The 19,367-nt window shown below is 42.7% G+C and overlaps 1 protein-coding gene across 1 annotated transcript; it reads right to left on the minus strand.

Annotated features, from left to right (window-relative positions):
- Positions 1-585: 585 nt before the first annotated feature.
- Positions 586-18,400, minus strand: ccdc85al (coiled-coil domain containing 85A, like). Its single transcript, XM_068322036.1, has 4 exons — positions 17,780-18,400; positions 15,072-16,167; positions 2,564-2,621; positions 586-1,644 (listed from the first exon to the last, which is right to left on the minus strand). Exons 1-4 carry the CDS (start codon positions 18,023-18,025, stop codon positions 1,626-1,628), a joined length of 1,419 nt encoding a protein of 472 aa, XP_068178137.1. The 5' UTR covers positions 18,026-18,400; the 3' UTR covers positions 586-1,625.
- Between the last annotated feature and the right edge of the window lie 967 nt (positions 18,401-19,367).

Genomic DNA, 19,367 nt, shown 5'->3' on the forward strand with positions numbered 1-19,367 from the left:
CCGGCCGGTCAGATGGCCGTGAGTGTTTCACTGGTCCATATTTTGCCATGACCTCTGTGAGCCGATCCTCTCTGCACTTCTGTCAGCTGTTATTTCCAGACATTAATGTTTTTCTCTTCACTTCATTCGCCTCGGGTCTTCATTCTAAGTTCCACTCATCACATAGCCCTACGGATCTTCAGCGTCATTCTTCGCCTCTTCACCGAGATCGGTGTCTAAAGCTGACAGGCGTCACATCATGACATCACCACCCTTTTAAGGTGATGTCACAGAGGTATAATTGTCAAAGAATCCTCAGTTTCTTGATTCCTCTGCCACTGAATGTTTCTGTCAAGATTTCTAAGATCTTTACAAAAATCTGTCACGGATGTAAATGATCTGGATCAAGAACTATGAACCCTCCCAGATTTAGATGAAGGCAATTCAAAGATGTTTCTCACTTTTTCTGCTGCTGTTTCTGAATCATGAATTCTCATGATCAGCCTCATATGATCGTTGTTGCAGCAGGTGGTTAAAGGTTCACACACACTACTAAACAAAGTTTAGTGACACATTTTTACATAAAGAAATCTGTTTATTGTTTGATATATATATCATATGCATCTTCATATAGTAGTTCTAATACCAATAAGTCAAAAATAATAATCATATTATATTTATATACAGAGATATATAGAAAACTAATCAAATTATCTACTTTTTACTTGGACTTTACTTCTTTGTAAAAAAGGAAACGATAAAAAGAACAACATGGAGGAACATATAATTTCATCCCCAGCTTCAGTATAGGTGCTTTGAGGAAGTGAAGATAATACAAAAAAGCAAAGTTACACCTGAAATCTGCATCTTATAGAACTAGAACATCTGTAAGCAGCTATTAATGACCATCTTGGTTTAAGACACAAGAAGAGGTTGTTTTTTTTTCTGGACTAGAACATCTCTGACAGATAAGTTGTTGTGCTGTTTTTAGATTCAGTTGCTATGATTGAAAGAAAGTTGGAGTTGATGGTAATCAAGTGATCAGGCAGATTTGGACGCTGATAAGCACAGAACATTGATTACACCAGTCTCACTACACTCTTTTGAACATTATGGCTGTCTGGAGATGGAGGGCATGTGGGAGAAAGTGGGACAACAGGAGAGGAAAAGAAGGCATAAGAAATAAAAAGATAGGAACAATAGGGTGTAGAAAGTTCCTTTAACCAATCATCTCATTTGTAAACAGAGGATTTGTGGAACGACCAGTGCAGAGTCCTCTGCTGTTGTCCCCAGCATCCCTCCTCTTCTCTGGGGGCCTCTCGAGGAGGTAGCCGTGTCACACTTGGCAGGGAGCGCTATCCACTCTAATCCATTTAGGTGTGCCTGTTTTCACAAGTCTTAAACAACCATGCTAATAACACTCCCCTCCCCACAATAATAAAAACTCCTGATATGCAGGCATGAAAATATGTAGGCAGGATCTTTCAGGGCCGCCGATCACAGGGATGAGGTCATGGACGACGGATCATCTGGAGGTGTGGAGAGTCGTGTCAGCGACCCTCGCGTCCATCAAGGCCAGAGACGTGGAAGGACTTCACCGCGGCAACGCCCTGTCCATCGGAAACGCCCCGCTGGTGAAGCTGGGGTCAGGAGGAGGCATCAAAGCTGCACAGGAGGAGGAGGAGGAGGACCAGGAGGAGGAAGAAGAGCAAGAGGAGGAGGAGGAGGAGGAGGAGGAGGAGGAGGAGGAGGAGGAGGAGGAGGAGGAGGAGGAGGAGGAGGAACAGAAGAGTTAACAGTATTTGAAACATTTTTACATTTTTTTAACGTTTCGACCTACAAACTAAGACAATAAATCATCAACTCACACTGATAGACTCCAGATAGCATGTTGATTGTGGTATTAGTTTAAAAGTAAGCAGAAAATAAATAAATAAATAATTAATTTTCAAAAAAAATAGCCAGCCTAAGATGCATTCAAGTACAGGTAGAAATGAAAGCAATACAAGAATGCCCATGAGGATGTGTCTGTTTGTACGATATGTGTTTGTGTGTGTGTGTGTGTGTGTGTGTGTGTGTGTGCGTGCGTGCGTGCGTGCGTGCGTGTGTGCGATCTAGCTAGGCCTGGCATTTCTCTCCTCTGTGGATGTGGATATATCCTGTCTTGCTGTCATTACATATTAAAGCAGCCACCTCGCTCTCCCACTGGGGCCTGATTGAAGATGTCGGATGCACAGCGGGACAGGATACAGTCACCTCTAACTTTGTAATCCCACCGTAAACCCACTGTGATTACAGGCAGGCAGACCAGGCCTGCATGACTCCTGCAGCGAGCTGGTGCGCTGCACTGACTCAAGGAGTCAGAGATGATCACCTAATGATGATTTAAATCAAAAATACCCAGTTGTTAAATGCTAAAAGCGTCATGATAGAAGCATAGTATGTGGTGAAATTGAATACTGGGCCTTAATTACATGGTCCTGGGCCCTTTTGGATGCAAAGTGACCTTCACCAACTGTTCCTCACCATTCAAAGAATGTAATTACCACAATGGAGGCTGTGGAAAAAAAAGCAGGGTCCTTACCTGTCCCATAGTTTGACATTTCTACAGTTGTTGGTGCAGCAGCCAGCTGATATTAAAGCTGAGACAAAGAGGAAAGGACATAGAGGAAATGATGAGAAAAGACTGCTTTCATTTGGAGCTCATTTTGTGTGTGTATTTTATGGCATTACGACTTATGAACAAAACCTGGTGATGTGAAGCAACTTTTTTTTAGTTGTGGAAGATAAAACTATGAATATTCATTATAGAACTTATCCTGGTCACCAAACTGACTGAAAAAAACTGAGAGTACCAGCAGATCATTACAGCAAAAAGGACATAATCTGTTTTTTTTTATTGTTTATGTAATTGTTTTTGAGTAACTTATATAAAAGTGATATTACACAACAATTAGTAATCTTTAGAAGGGTTGGTTAGCCTAACCAGCTGTTTCACACTGCTTCCAGACATTATGCTACGCTAGACTAGCTGCCTACTGACGCCACCTTGACTCTTAATGCACAAACATGAAAGTGGCATCAATAATCTCTAACTCCTGGTAGCATTACCTCTCATTGTTCTACCTCTGGGCTCTTAACGCAGCATCAGTTCCACAGCTTCCTGTTGTCTGGAGGAACAATTACAAGTTTTCACCTTCATCTATTTCAATCTGTGCACCAATGAGGCAAGTGACAGAGACGAGGGGCAACAACCTTCACAGGACGGCTAAATGAGTGGCGAAATGAAGACACACACACACACACACACACACACACACACACACACACACACACACACAGACACACACACACACACACACACACACACACACACACACACTCACTCACACCACAAAGAAAGGGGTGCCCCCCAAGAGACGAAAAACGAGTGACTTGGTGTTCCACTGGTGTCCTGCATTTGGGTCCTAATCCTGCTCCCTGTGACATAAATGAAATATGGCTACCATTCCAGTAAAGGAAATCAATGTAAAAAGTCTTTATTAGTAACGATGTAGAAATGTTATAAATCTGTAGAAATGTGATTCATATTGATGCAAGTCGATATGGAATTTAATTGTTTTTAGAAAAATAGCTATTTACATGTCTTACCCACTATCCTCATGCAAATTTCGACAATTTTCATGTTTTCAAGGGACGTCTGAACAAACCAGGAATCTGATCCCATTTCTGTCAGGAAAGAATTCTGCTGTTGACCTGCTGAGAGACCTGACTGTTGGAGAAACATCTGAGATAGTTATCTGAACCAGATCTGCTGATGGCCTGACGAGTGGCTTCTGATTTCATAGATAAAGATTTCAACCACAACTCCTCGTACCTCTGTTTAGAGGGAGGACGAATGCAAAATGACTATAACACTAAGAGCTCTCTTCTTTATCCAGATTCCATCTTTGACGTCCACGACCAGAGGCTGTTGGATTGCTGCTTGGCAAGAAATTCCTTCTTAATAGAATGGTTTTGATCTAAAGCTGAACATATCTAACACTTTTACCCAAACACAGGTTTACTCTGACAGCACATCTTGTCAGAACATAGTTAAGAAGCAGAAAAATGCCCTTGGCTTAAGCAGACAGTTGTTTTCTGTTGTTGTTTTTTTAAAATCCCTTTTTACCTCCTTTTCCCTTCTGTCTGTCTGTCTGTCTCTTTCTCTCTCTCACACACACAAACACACACACACACATACACACACAGACTTTCTCCACAAACGACTTCCTCCCCACAGTCATGAGACTGTAATCGTGTTTTCTGCACATATCCTCTCTTTGGCGCTCTAACAGCCCTCATTAAAAATTCATAATGCTCTTGTGATCACAGAGTTCTATGAAAGGTTGGAAGAGCCACCTTCAGGAAGTGTCCTGCCCCTTCCCTCACTGTTCATCTTCGTGGGGGGGACAGAACGGCCAAAGCTTCTTTAAACTGCAGGGTGATGCAGCGGGTGGACTGGAAGATATTTTCAGTTGGAGGTCAGAGGGCGTGGAGTAGAATCGATTTCACGGCTAACGCAGAGCGCATTGACTGGTTGCACTGAGGTAAATACAAGCACATCTCACCTCCTGCAAAAGGACACTAACACAACGTGTTTGATGACTGAAAATAATCACAGATTGGTCTAAGGTGACTTAATGTGTATTGTTTGTAAAATGAGCATTAGGTTAGCGAACCTCTATTCCTGAGCTCATGACCTTGACTTTGAGCAAACACTTCAATGTCCATAAAATGAACCAACTCCATTCTGGAGGTTTGGCATTCCACACACACAGGTCACAAGATTCCACAGTGCTGTCTTGTGATGTAATGGGAATCAGCAGACGTATTACCAGAACTAAGGAAAATAAAATACACACTTAAACATTTGTTGATATAGTCATGGCTAAAATAAAAACACAATCGAACTGAACAGGATGTAAACTTTAAATGGCCTTGTGGTTTGACCAAAGCTACCAGAACAACTCCTGCTCATCCGGAGCTGTGACCATTCACACCATCATTCACACACTAATGGAACAGCCACTGGGAATTAACTGGGGTTCAGCCTCAAGGACACCTCCACATGCAGACTGCAGGGGCCAGGGATCGAACCGCCAACCTTCCGGGATTTGAGAAATGTGTAGAGGGACAAGGGTAATGTGCAGATTGGAGCAACAGTATATACATAAAGCGATTACTCCAGAATAATGTGACGCCTAAGCTCCCTTAAATTCCACCTTTGTACATCAGAGCTCGAGTGAACGTCTCCCACAAAGAGATCTGTGAGATTGGCTGGGGAGACGCTGTTCCCACACTGAATAAATCACTGTTACGGATGGGAAACCCTTTCCCCTCTGCAGCCAGACACCAATTATTAACTCTATATAACTATATAACTCACATTCATGCAGTTGGTGCAAGCGGCGATGGTGCTAAATGAAATCAGATTTCTTTTGATTAATAAAAATTAGTGGTTATAATAAACGCTTACAGTAACAGGGTTCCAATCAGGAAAAAAGGAATGCTGAATGAATGATGTATCTGTATAATGTTTTAAAATTACAAATCAAGTAGTTATCGACGTCGGAATCAATCCAGTAAACACACGAAGGTGCTCTCCACCGGGTTTCTTCTCTCCCAGTCCTCTTTCATTGCTCTTTCTCTCCATCTCTCTGCCAGATCAATGCAAGGTAATTTTCACATGGCCAGTCCCTCAGATCTCCTAAAAATCCGTGACATAAATTATTCAGACTGGCTGAGCAGGAAAGCCTGTGGAGATGCATGTAGACGCTTCCGCTCGTTTAGCTAGCAGTCGGTCAAACAACCAGAGAGACAGTCTGCGAGGTTGCTGGACAGGAGGGTAACTTATCTTTTAACACACCACAGTCAGCTTAAATGAAGTTCAGTCAAACATTGGGGATGCTCTAGCTAGCATTGTGAGCAAATGATTCAGTTTTCTTGGTAAAAAAAAAGATAAACGCTTGAAAAAGTACGATTGCGGCGCACCGGCATCATGTCCGGAGTCTACCCTGCTTCACGCCCCAAGTCCACTGGAATAAGCTCCAACAACCCTGCGACCCACAACAACAGGAAAAGCGGGTACTGAAGATAAATAAAGTATGATGGTTCAGCGCAGCGTGTCGGTCAGAATTCTAGGAATGAGGTTGAAAATGAATTCGGAATTTTGAGAAAACAGTCAGAATAATTTTCTTGAGAAAAGTCAGAATTCAGACATCTTAAAGAGTTAGTTACAATTAACATAATCGGTAGACATAATCACTAGTTTATATATATATAAGAGTATATAACTTACTCTTAGATGACCCTTTGATACTACATTTATTGCCTCAAAATTTATTTGGACATTTAATGCATATTTAAAATCTGATGCTTTAAGTCTTTTACTCAACTGCATGGGTAAATAATACTGTAAACACTGCTTTGGGGATCATTTTATTATTTAAGCTGCCGTTTGTCGTCATGCCAGACAGAGACAGGAAGACACTGAAAGCAGCCCTGTTGTTACAAATATTGGTGTTTTCTGGCTCCGATAATAAAATCACAATAAAGAAACATCAGGTAGGAATAGTAAATAGCATGAAGCCAAAGTTTGTCTCACCGTGAGGCTGGAGAAGAATGTGGAGACACGAGAACATGGAAATCCCTGAAGTAGAGCTGGGTAATTGGTTCCCTCTCAGCTGATAGAGAACACAAGGTGTGTGGGTGTGTGTGTGTGTGTGTGTGTGTGTGTGTGTGTGTGTGTGTGTGCGTGCGTGCATGCGTGCGTGTGTGTGTGTGTGTTTTCCCAACCACGTGCAAACTCCTGCATGGAGAACAGATGTCACATTTGGAATGCTACCAGGAGTTTTTGTACTTCGTCACAATAATACACAAATTTATTTTGTTGGATCGATAAGCTCTAAGATATGAAATCTATTCCCTGAGATCAACAACAGAGAGGAATGAAGCGAGCAGAAGACAACGGAGCCCTGTCTTTTCAAAGATGAGTACTGTAAAAACTTAATGCCTCTTAAGTTTCTTTGGTACATTCTTCAAGGCTCCACATCGTCCCTCCACGTTCTTCTAAGGCCCAATGCTGTCGGTCGCTTTCGTGTCGTACGCTTTCTGTTTGGATTCTCTGAAGCAAAATGAAATATTTAAACATGCATTTGCAAGATAAACTGCTTTTGTCATTTAAAAAAAACAAAAACATGTCACCATCCATCAATCCTCAGTGCGGCTGAATAATGTAAGAGGCTGAGCATATAGTACGCATGTGGCTTCAGATGGGTAGGGATGAAACAGTTATGGCTGTTAGATCTGCTTTAGATTTCACGTCCTGAGGCTCACAATTTCTCTCTTCTTGCTGTTGAAATCATCTCATTCCTTTGCAGCTGTATATATACATAGAGTTAATGCAATGTATAGCATCGGATATAGAAAAAATGCTGAGGCGGTTTGTTTCAGAGCTAATTTTATGACAAAGTTAAATTTCATTTTGTCACTTGCAGCCTGAAGGAAGAACTGACATTAACGCTGGCTTTAATGCCTCCAGGCCACCTTTCAGTATGGAATTGAATTAATGATTTTTTGCAATTACAATATATAGTAACGTGTTTCCATTCTCAAATTGAAAAAGTGGTAGTAAGATTTTTAAAACTGTGTTAAATGTGATAAAGAGTCTGTATCATAATACTAAAAGTGGAACATTAATATGTCAGTATAGAGTTGTATTTATACAATCATGTAAATCCATTACCCTTCTACATTTGGAAATACCATTTAAAACATGACATTCCATTACAGATATGACCATCAAATCTCGTTCAAAATGATGTGAAAAATTCTCAATTTGTTGTTTTATCTGCAGCTATAGGTCCCACATAGGAAGATGACAGAGGTAATTACATGTACCTTTTGCTATGGCTGTGCAGGAAAAGAGCCAGTCTGTCTGGGGGTAGTGGGGGTTGGAGGGGAGTAATAAAATTGATTTCAAAATCTCTGACAGGAAATCTAGCAGACCAAAAGGCATCCCTGAAAGAGAACTAGTAAGAGATAATCACATAAGCATAATGACTGCGGTGCATATCATTTCATGTTGGTAGGATCGGCCCATCCATTCATGGTAATTGGAGCCTTGCACGCCTTGTCATTCTCATCGGGAAAAACATTACACCAAATGCATGTGATACAAAATATTGCCAGGAGATAAATTTTTCCTCCAGGAAATGGATAACTACACCCTGGGTGTTGTGCTAGTGAGCAATAATAATGCTATCAGCTCCAGCGGTTTGCATATGTTATGGTCTTGACGTGTTATCTCACTTTCCATCCTTATTTTGAAAGATGTTGGAGCTCTAAAACCCTCCAGAGTGACGGCTGCAGCCGCAAAGCAGCGCATTGCTGCTGCTGCTGCTTCTTTGCTGCTTGAATGGCAAAGAAAGAAAAGAGGACACAACTCTTTATAGAAGAAATAAGACATTCTTACAGATTACAAGTTGAATTCATAGACATTGGATCTTGCACCACCTTTCCATTTCCCTTATGACCTGTAGCGTGAGGTGGCTAATATGGTTCCTAATATATATCCCTTTTTACATCATAGAGCACAACCGTTCTGTCTTCATTTTAGTTTCTGTAGTCGTAGTAACTTCTGAGATTTGTCACACAGAGAAAATTGCTATGTGGACATGGAGGCTTAATGTCTATACGGCATAATAATCGTTCATTCATTGACTTTCTAAACCCACGTCATCCACTGTCGTGTGTCACGGGGTGCTGGAGCCTAGCCCAGTCAACTGGGGGTGTGAAGCAGGGGACACTCCTGGCATGACACCAGTGCACCGCGGAGCCACATGGAGACAGAGGCATAACAATCAAGGACATGTGAATTGCTGCTATCTGAATACAGTAATCCATACATTCGTGCAAATTACTGTGTGTTTAATTCCTGGCTGTTCCTGGGTACTCCGCGGTGCTATGAGGATTGCCTCATAACCTGAATAAGTTAAAGCTTATTTAGGTTATGAGGTAGACACTGTGTGTGATGCTACTAGCTTTACCTCTCTACGTGATCACCTGATCACCATCGGACTGCTTTTAGCACGATACACGGCTACAGCTGAAGTAAATGTCACATGGCTAAATGTGGCTGCTACCGTTGACTTTAGGACTCCCTCAGGCTCAGCACTGCCCTTATACATGGCAGCCACTCAGTGTTGAGTTAATTATCTGGCCTAGCAAGCTAATTTCCTCTCAGCTCAGTGGGCCCAGTCATCCACTAGACACACAACCCCCAGTCTTTGTCCTCAGTATGAGGACAAAGACTGATATGACCATCAAATCCCGTTCAAAATGATGTGAAAATTCTGAATTTGGTGTTTTACCTGCAGCTTTGTCCCCAGTATGAGGACAAAGACTGGGGGTTTTGTGTCTAGTGGAAGACTAGGGCTATGGCGGAACATTTATAGCTTACCTCTGCTATTGCGCTTGAGCGACATTTCCACGAGCAGGTGGCCCTTTTCTTAAAACCCACAAGGCTACTTAAGTGGTACTGATGGGGGAAAGGCTCTGATGTTTAGGAGCATCCTACAGTGTCTAAAGTGTCCAGTGCAAATACAGACTGAGTGATCTTTTTCACTTTTTTCCTCATGAACAATTAAACTGACATATCTTCAAGTGCTGCTCATGTACTTGTTAAATCTTCCGTACATATTGACACCAAATCAAAATGATGAGTGGATAAAAACTTCAGCCATTGCCCCTCGTAACTCTGTCCAGAGGCGCAAGTCAAAAAGTGAATGGCATTCAAAAATGAGGGTTTAGGGCTAAAAGAGGAATTGGGATTGGGCACCTTAAGTCCCCTCTGTCAAATTTATAATTTAGCTTCCCCAATATAATTTTGGTTCTTTTGTCATAGACATTTCACACTCCATTCCTTCATTGTTGTTCAAATAAGTATTTGGCAAAAAATTATGGGTGTAGAACCAATGAAATATAATGCAACAAAGGGTAATTTCTTTGCCACATCCATAAAAAGCAAGCTTTAAAGAGACAAAGCTGACAGCAACTTGATTAAAAATGACAATACTATGCACCAGAGGTAGATAAACAAAATGCCTAATCATGCACTCCTTAGTTAATAGCTGATCTGGTGGTCTACAGGCATGGGTATTTGGGGTGATTGGTCTCATACGTGATTACAAATTCAAGAACCATGATACATTTAGAGCAACATTTCTGTATGACTATGACCAAAGACGTCCATCCTGAGACTCACTCATCTCTTTGGAGTTCTTTACCTGCTCCCATTCCCCCTAAGTGATTAAAAAAAACATCAGAGTGTTATGTTTCTAATGGAAAATGCTACCTCTACGTAGAGGTATGGAAAGGCGGGGTTATCCATCAAAGCCATTCAATAGCCTCAACAACATACACAATGGTAAAGCTTGGATGGCACAATGACTGCTGCTCAGCCAAATCCTTCACTCAAGCTACTGCAACACATTTTTGAGACCCCTAATGCCTTCTGGGTTGTGAGAGCTCACGATTTGACAAGGAAATGCTCTCCATCCACTGCCTTGGCAGGCAAATGAGGAAGTGGAGAACAGAGTGAAGTCCGAGGAAGAGGAAAATATATTTTATGGAAAGGAGGAGAATAAGAAAAGGAAAATAGCCAGTAATCCACTCAAGTACTTCTTCAACTCTCTTTGCTCAGCTCAGCCTGGCAAACAGGACATCCTCCAGCTTCCTCCAGAAAGAGGGCTTTGTAACCAGAGAGTTCTCTCTGTCCGACAGCTGGCGGTTCACACTGGCAGCCAATTAGGATGTAAGGAGAGAGAAGAGGAAGAAGGAGAGAGCCGGCCTGGCTTTCTCCTTGACGGAGAACACGATCTGAGGGAGGACATTATCTGTGGCCAAAGCCTCAGAGATCATTTCCTGTTGCACTGACAGGCAGCAGCACTTCTATTGTCTGAATTGTTTGAACTGATGCTACAATTATGAAGATCAATAGAATCAATGAGACAGCTGGATGGTTTTTGCTAATTGAATGAGATATTTTCTGCCTAGGAACGAAGACTTGTGATCCCAGTGTTAGTCAGGCCTCCATACAATTCAAAAGGAACAAGTTCACTGGACAGTAATTTCAAAGATTCTCCTTCTGTTTAAGACAAACTATTGGTTCATCTGACTGCTCAATAAATCCTTTCCTTATGCAGTCCAATCACAGCGGAGCAACAAGGCAAAAACAAACCCCTGCAGTAATTGATTCAACAGTTACAGACATATGAATGTTGATGTTAACATTGACAATTATTACCAAATATATAAATTTAAGTATTTTGTATGCTCAATACAACACTTATGGCTTTAAATTACCCTAACCCTTACAAGATGATAAACTTCTGATGAAATCTGTACAGTGATCTAATGTACAACTTCCTTACAGTATAATGCTCTAAACTGCCAAAAAAAGAATGATTACAGCCTTTCTAACTCATAAACTTGACCGGATATTGCTGGCCCTGCCTACAGACATTGTGATGATGTAATGATTTCTTAAAATCTTTTCTTGGTTCAGGAACGGTTCAGTTGTCTCAGACTGGGATTGTGCTGTCACCAGTCGTCTCTTTATAACTGCCCTTTACGGGCTTTAGGGGCAATTAGGGAGATTTTTGCAGCAATACCATCAATGGCCTCCTGGAAATACTGGAAAGGTAGCTGAGCCACCTCCATATCTAGATCTAAATAACAAATTAAAGCCTGTGTCACAAAGGAAATGGAAAACGGACCAATGGAGTCAATATTGGACCAATTTGCTCAATAGTGATCATTTATGAGGAAAGTATGTACAGAATAATATCTTATCTTCATCAGGAGTTCAGATAATATTCCCCATGTGCGTCTGATACTCGTTTCAGCCAAGTAACTGCTGAGCGTGTACTATTTACATGGTTTTCAAGTTGGAGTTTGAAACCAAATGTCAGAGCTTTTATGCTCACTAGCTAGTTACAGCTGATGAAAATTTGCCAGCTGTCAATTTAATCCGAAAAATCAACTGCTAGAGATCAAGTAGGCTGAAACATAGCATGTGTGTTTTGAATATGTGTGTGTGCATTTGTGTGTGGTATTCTCCGGCATCACAATTAATAAGGTTCTCCCACACACACACACACACACACACACACACACACACACACACACACACACACAGTAGTGCCTTTTTTCCCATGAGACCTTTTTTTTTCTCCTCCCAATCATCGGAGCAGCTTAAGCTAATATGCAGAACTTGTGATTGCTAAAGCAGAAAACATGATTAAGTCTCTCCTCTGTTTGAAAATGACCCTCTGCAGTGCAGAGTTCTGATAGGCTTAGCGAACGCTCGCTCCTCTATTCTGGGTCAAGAGACCACAGTTTTCATGCCTAATTGTCTTCCCTCCAGAGGTGGAGTATCACGTGGAAATGTAAAGTATCTACAATCCAATATCACATAGACTCTTCCTTCTACATGAAAAAGACAACATAAATTTTAGTCGGCATTGTTTTCTTGGATCACATACTCTCAGGATGATAGTGACTTTCCGCAGGCATCTTTTCATCTGTTAGGAAACTAAAGATCAGTCTATCTTTGACTTCAAAACCCGACAGTGTGATAAGCTTCTCGAAAGATGTAAAAGCAGATTGTGCTAAACGGCTGCAGAGGTGTTGTTTTGCTTTCATTTTGGATTTTGTCTGGAATTTAAATGGCCTGAGGTTCAGTGCTGTCTACTGGCATGTTGACAGTCACGAGATGATGATTTGTCTGCACAAAAACCTACATTGCTACAACGATCCTGCATGGGACAGTGTACCCAAATGCCCTCATACACATACATACACACACACATGCACGCACGCACACACAGATGAAAGTACATTAAAAAATGAAATAATACTGTGTAAAGGGCTTAGAGGATAATCCAAGCGAGTGGAGTGTACTACATCGTCACAGGAATTAAACTCCCTCCTCGTCCAAAAAAGGACATGAAGGTAAGGAGGGGTCAGTGGATGACACACCCTGCTCTCTTCACCCGTCCCACCGTGCATTGTCTGCATGTCTTAATCTGTCAGTTAAATTGTGTAAATGCACCAAAAATCCAGCATTCAGATAGTGTCTTCATCAAACTGTTAAGATCATGCGATGACTTTTGAAGTTAGCATCCTTGTCAGTTCAGCGAAGACACAGCAGCCCTGCAGGGACACACTTTTACTTGACCTTTAATTCTTTCTCACACATGTGCTTTAATGAAGTCCATACGAACCTATCTGGTGCGTTTCACTCCGAGCTAAGTTGATAATGGTCATGCCACGGCTGGCACGCCACCAGGCTGGAGGGCCAGTGAGTGAGCACAGCAGTTAACAATTAAGGATTTGTGAGACCTTAATGCCTCATGACCTTTTGCAAAGCATCACATGCATTTCAAGTTATATTACAGAGCCACATTTTTCAGAAAGCTAAAATAGATGATGATCCAAATGAAATAAATCAATTCAGCAGCAGATTTCTTTCCTGTTGGAAACAGGATCAGATTCTTAGTTTGTTCAGGTGTTACTTGGAAATATGAAAGAATTCTAGTTCTATACCAGCCTGTTCCTGCTGTCATTATTTACTGGTGACGAGTCTGCCCCCATTTACAGGACAGAACAAAAGAACAAGTGAAAATAACACAAACTAATTGAAAAAATACATTTACTGTCCAAAACTATTGGAGAATAGTGTGTAAAAACATGTAAATAGGGATTTTTGTAACATGTGTGTCAAAGCAATCCTATTTGAAATGAATGTGCCCCTACATTATTTAGAAATTCTTGAATTAATGACATCTTTCCAACATTATTTGCAGAGACGTAAGATATTCATTCACTTCTTTTACGGCGCCTCTGTTCCCCAAACATTCTGGGATTTTCGACCTCTATCTTCTACGCCTCTGTTTTGAGTCTACATCTGGAAATAATTAGTTTGAGGGGTCGTCTGGAGGGCTAGGTGATCCCTACGCCTATATACCCAAAAGAGATGGGGCATTCCATCCTAAAGGGGAACACACAAACCAGAGGGAAAGAGCAAAAGGGAGGTACTGCTCTTGGGCCTACGTATGACTATGTCATAGAAGTCAACACTCTTTATATTATTGACACAGTCTGGTTAATACCCATCATTACTCTGAGTCCAAACTCTAAAGGCTTTTCATCAACATTTTTCCCTAAACCCAAGCTAAGCTAAATCTCTGACATCACAAAATGACCGTGGTTCTCATACTGGATTTACTGTACTCTGCTATGTTTAGATTGTTTCTCTTGTAATTTTAGCCTCTTATTGAAAATTCAGGTGGATATTTCACCTTGAAGAATTGTCCTTCAGCTTCTGCAAGCTCTGTGCCAGTCAGCACTTTTTCCCCAGACCATAGAAATCATTATCAGCCACTGTGGGGTATTTAAACATCAGCCAAGTATATATTCTGATATTCTGTCTCTGACACCCATAAGTTGACTGATTGTTGTCACTGAAATCACAGATTTGGGGGTTAATTTGTTGTCAAACAGGCACACATCCATTGAAATCTGAGCATGCTTCATCTGAGCTGAATCTGGTTGACTTGGATACAGGATATGTCAAATAAATATTGCTCAACCCTTTGTTTTCTGTCTCACGCACTGAGCCAACCCACATTCCTCTTGAGACACCCCAAAAAATCAATAATGCTGCAAGGTTTGAAACTGTCAGAATGAGGAAGAGCATTTCCATTTACTCAATCAAAGAGCTGAATTCCGATCACCCATTAATTTCTCTGTTTAAATGTTTTACAGTAAAGAAAGTAGAAAAAAAAACCCTAAACCTCGAGACACTTTTGTGCCAAAGTCTTGGAAATGATTAGATTTTAAGGTGAATAAAATCTAGTTCGGCTGACTCTAACCTAACATTCAAAAGTTAGGTTAGGGTCAGCCTGCAGGTGAATCTACTGTATGTGGATGATGATCATTGATCATGGCGTGTACCTGCAGTGAGACATGACCAAATGTACACCTACCATTCATTCCATTGTAGATGCTCCGGTGATGTGGCGACAGCTCGTCCCCGGCTGGCCTCCTCGGCCCCTCTCTCACGGGGCTTCCGAACTTCCCGCGATCTGGGCTCATGCCGTATTGGTGCCTATGAGTTTCAGGGCTGCCCCCCTTGATTTTACAGCCCTTTTCATGGTGCTCAGCGCTCACTAAATGTGCCAGCCGTGGCTCAGGGCTCCCACAGCCGGTGCTGCTAATGCTGCTCCTGTGGTGCCTCTGGAAGATCTCCCCACTATCTCCCTGACCCAAGAAGTGCTGCCTCTGGCCCAGGACCAGGTCAGAGCTGTGGTGCTTGGGTTGCTTCTCAGGACTGCGTCGGCTCACGTTCCTTCCGTACTTTTCCGGGCTGAGGCCCCGCATGACCCGACTGTGGTCAGGAACGGATATAGAGCCGCAGCGGGGACGGCAGAGCTGGGGAAGGGTATATGGGTATTCCAAGCTTGTACTCCGATGGCGCCCGGCTGGATGCTCGGGACTGGACACCTCCCGGTCTCCTCCGCTTCCACCACCTATTCCACTGATGCTGCTGCACCTGGGTTTGTGCACAAGCTCGGGGCTTCCTTTTTCCCCACCGTTACCGACACCCACCCCTGGAGCCAGGTGGGGCTGCTTGTGGTGGGGTTGATCGGAGCTGTCAGCACTCCCTGCACTGGAAGTGCTGCTCCCATCCCCCACGTCTCTCATCAGAAGGCCATGCCCAGGCACCAGCAGCAAACTATTCTGGCTGTCTATGGAGTTACGACATCCACCCACAGTGACATTTGCTCCCCCTCCACCAACTCCACTACCACTCCCTCCACCTAACACCCCCTTCTCCTCATCAAGCAGCAAGCACAGCTCCTTCAGCTCCATGTTCTCCTGGATTACCTCCTCCTGTCGCAGCTCCAGTTCCTTGAGTTTCTGGAGGTACAGGGTCACCTCTTTGCGCATGATGCTGGCACTGTAACGTCCCAAGCGCTGCCACTCCCTGGACACACGCTTTCCTTTCTGGCGGTCGTCATCCAGGAAGCAGCACAAGTCCCGCAGCTCACGGTTGTCCTCCTGCAGCTTTTGATTAATGTCCTGACAGCAAGAGAAGGGAGAAACCAAGGGGAAGGAGAGTTAAATTGAAGCCTATACACTAGAAAGCGTCACAACAAACCCATGCTGATTATGGCAGAAAGAACACAACTGTAAAAGCACAGTTGTGTTCTAAAAAACAAATTAGTTTGTCTTCTATTAATTTTACTCCCACATAAATCGCTGCAAGCACTGTCCACTTTCAATCTTTTCACTGCCCTTTTAGATATAAGTCAAATGCTGCAAACAATTATAATGAGATGAACGCCTAATCCGCTCTGCTTTTTCCACAAAAGCACTGCTTCACTGCAAACCAGTGAATGTGAAGTATGAAGATTAGAAGGCTCTGCAGGAGACTGAGAAGGCCATACAAAAAACAAAGACTGGGTGAAGGCAATAAAACCCCACATCCACTATGTTACACTCAGCAACATTTCCTTAACTTCCCCTCCCGTAAGTTCCTTCTTTTCCTTCCTTATCCTTCTCCTGCTCTCTCCCCCTTCGTCTCACCCTCTGGCTCTTTTCCTGTGTAATTCAGAGCTTGCATGGGTGGAGAGGTGATGAGGTCTTCAAGAAAGGCAAGTCATCCCCTCGTACCTCAGGCAGGGTCAAAGATTCAGCTGTAAATATTGTTGACGCAATCTTATTTCAATGCAGGAAATTAATGCAGTAAGTAAGGAGCTACTTATGTACTTTCAAAGTAAAAGTCACCCTGTTCTAAAAATTGTACTGTATTACTTGTAGATTTACGAGCAGCCAAGCTGGCATGAACAAAGCAGTGCATTTCAGATGACACAGATTACCCTGTTCCTTATCATTCCAGGGACCTGCCTGACATTTTCTTTTATCCAAAGTTTTAGAGATGCACTCTTTATTTATTTGTTATATGTGTTCTTTTCTTTAATGTAGCCACAAGAGGACACAAGCCAGTGTCTTATTGTGCCTGTCCCAAGCCCAGATAAATACAGAGGGTTGCATCAGGAGGGGCATCCGACGTAAAACTTTTGCCAAATCAAACATGTGAATCAAACCTATGACTTCCATACCGGATCAGTAGAGGCCCGGGTTAACAACAACTGCCATCAGTGCTGTTGACCTAATGGGGGCCGGTGGAAATTGGACTACTGTTGGTCGAAGAAGGAGAGGAGGAAAGTGTGTTCGTAAGAAGAGACAGAAGAGGAACGTCAAGAGTTAGTCGGTGTGAGAGAAGAGGATGCAGAAGACAGGGTTAGATGGAGGCAATTGATTCGCTGTGGCGACCCCTGAAGGGAAAAGTCGAAAGGAAAAGAAGAAGAAGATATGTGTTGTTTTCTTTATTAATGAAACTTGTCAAATTTATAAGATGAATTTCCTACCAACCAAGCAAAGCTAAACGACCTGGGTGGAGCATCCCTGCACAGGTTTGCATGTATCCATGTCAGACTGTCATGCAGGCCTACGGGATGGTACAACCAACTTCTATGATAAACTCTACTCTATCTATCATGTTGGCAGAGGGGTTTTTTGTTTTGTTTTTTAATCATTACTGAAACAAGAACCCTCCTGCCATGCGTGCTCTCAGGTGCGCTCCAAACCTATGATCTCATCCCTCACCAGTGCGCCCCCTCCCTCTCACCTTCAGCCCCCTGATCTCGTTCAGATGCAGCTGGAGGCTGCGATTGATCTCTCGGATGAGATTCCCGTGGTCCAGAATGACGCTCATCTTGTCGGCCTCAGACCGCCTCAGCCGCCGCACCAGGTCCTCCTTGGTCCACTTGAGCAGCTCCTCGTCCGTCAGCCCGGAGATGTCCTCCGCTGGACTTTCAGTCTTCGCTATCGACAGCTGGAGCTGGGGCTGGGGCGGTGGAGTCGCTTTCTCCATTGGCACAGCTCCACCGGCAAAAACAAAGCGCTGGAAATAGTGAGAGGCTCGTCTGAAACCTCAGCTCGCATCCGCTCCCCGGTCGATGAAAATGTGAAACCGCGGTTATCGATAGAAAGTCAAAAGCATAGTTCGGCCTTTTTTCTGTTGCTTCGGTCTCTTCCACTCTCTGCCAGAGCAACAGCTGACGGCGCCGGCTGAGTGAGGCGGAGGACGAGGATGCTCTTCCCTCTTGTCACTGCAACATCTTCACAGATCGGGATGCGGAGCCATTGGCAACCAGGTTGAAGCGATTCGGCGCGATTTTAGTATCCGAAGTCGATCCCAAACGTGGTCAAAGTGAAGACAGCCGGTGTGCACACCTGACCCCAGAGAGACGATAGAGTCCTCAGTGCACAGCAGAAAGCTCAACCCACTTGTCTCCCCCTTCCACCATCCCTTCCTCCCTCCCTCTCCCTCTCCCTCCCTCTCTCTCTCTCTCTCCTTCTCCCCTACACGTATTTATGGTTCCCCAATAATAAAGCTTGGTTAGAGCGCCACTCACCGTCGAAAGATGCGCAAAACAGAAGTGTGATACACCGGTGTTGCAAAGAGGTCCACCGAATATACCCTGTTTGTAAAAGGTAAAATGTTTGCTTTTCTTAAAGAAAAAAAATAAAGATCACGTTAAGAAACCATCTGCCACAAAATTTAATAAATAAAGTCGATCGTTTATCTTGTTGTTAAAACTGAAATACACTGAAGGAAAGAAAAACTTTTCTTCAGTCTTGACAACTTAAAATTAATACCCATGTTTTAATTTTTAACTTTTTAAGTAAATTTAATTTGATTTGCGGTGACTCCACAGCTCCTTAGAAAGCAAACAGATATCCATTAAATGTTATTCTATGACCTTAAAGATGTGAATCTCATAATTGGTGTCATCAGTTTGAGTCTTTCACATGTTTCATAACATTTGATCTCATCAATTTTTATTCATTCATTTTGCAATTTCCCCCTGGGAAAGAGGTTATTATGTGGTCTATCCACTCTGCATAAGTTGAATTTTTATTAGTGTTGCCACCTCTGTCCTTGAACATTATAATTTCTTCTGGTTGGACCGGATTCACCAATGATGAACAACGAACATGCCAAAGAAATACCAGTTCACAAGCACTGATGAAACCATTCGGTTGATTGGTTTCTAAAATTGCATTGAATAAGTTACCTGTTTGACGTAGTCATTGATCAGTCAATGCTAATAAATGTTCCATCCTAAATTGTTGATGAGAATCTAACAAGTGTGCTATAGCATTTTTTTAAAACTACAAATGTGGTTCAAATATGGCCGATAAAACGCTTT

The sequence above is a fragment of the Antennarius striatus genome, chromosome 8, assembly GCF_040054535.1.
Source record: "Antennarius striatus isolate MH-2024 chromosome 8, ASM4005453v1, whole genome shotgun sequence".
Taxonomy (NCBI): Eukaryota; Metazoa; Chordata; class Actinopteri; order Lophiiformes; family Antennariidae; genus Antennarius; species Antennarius striatus.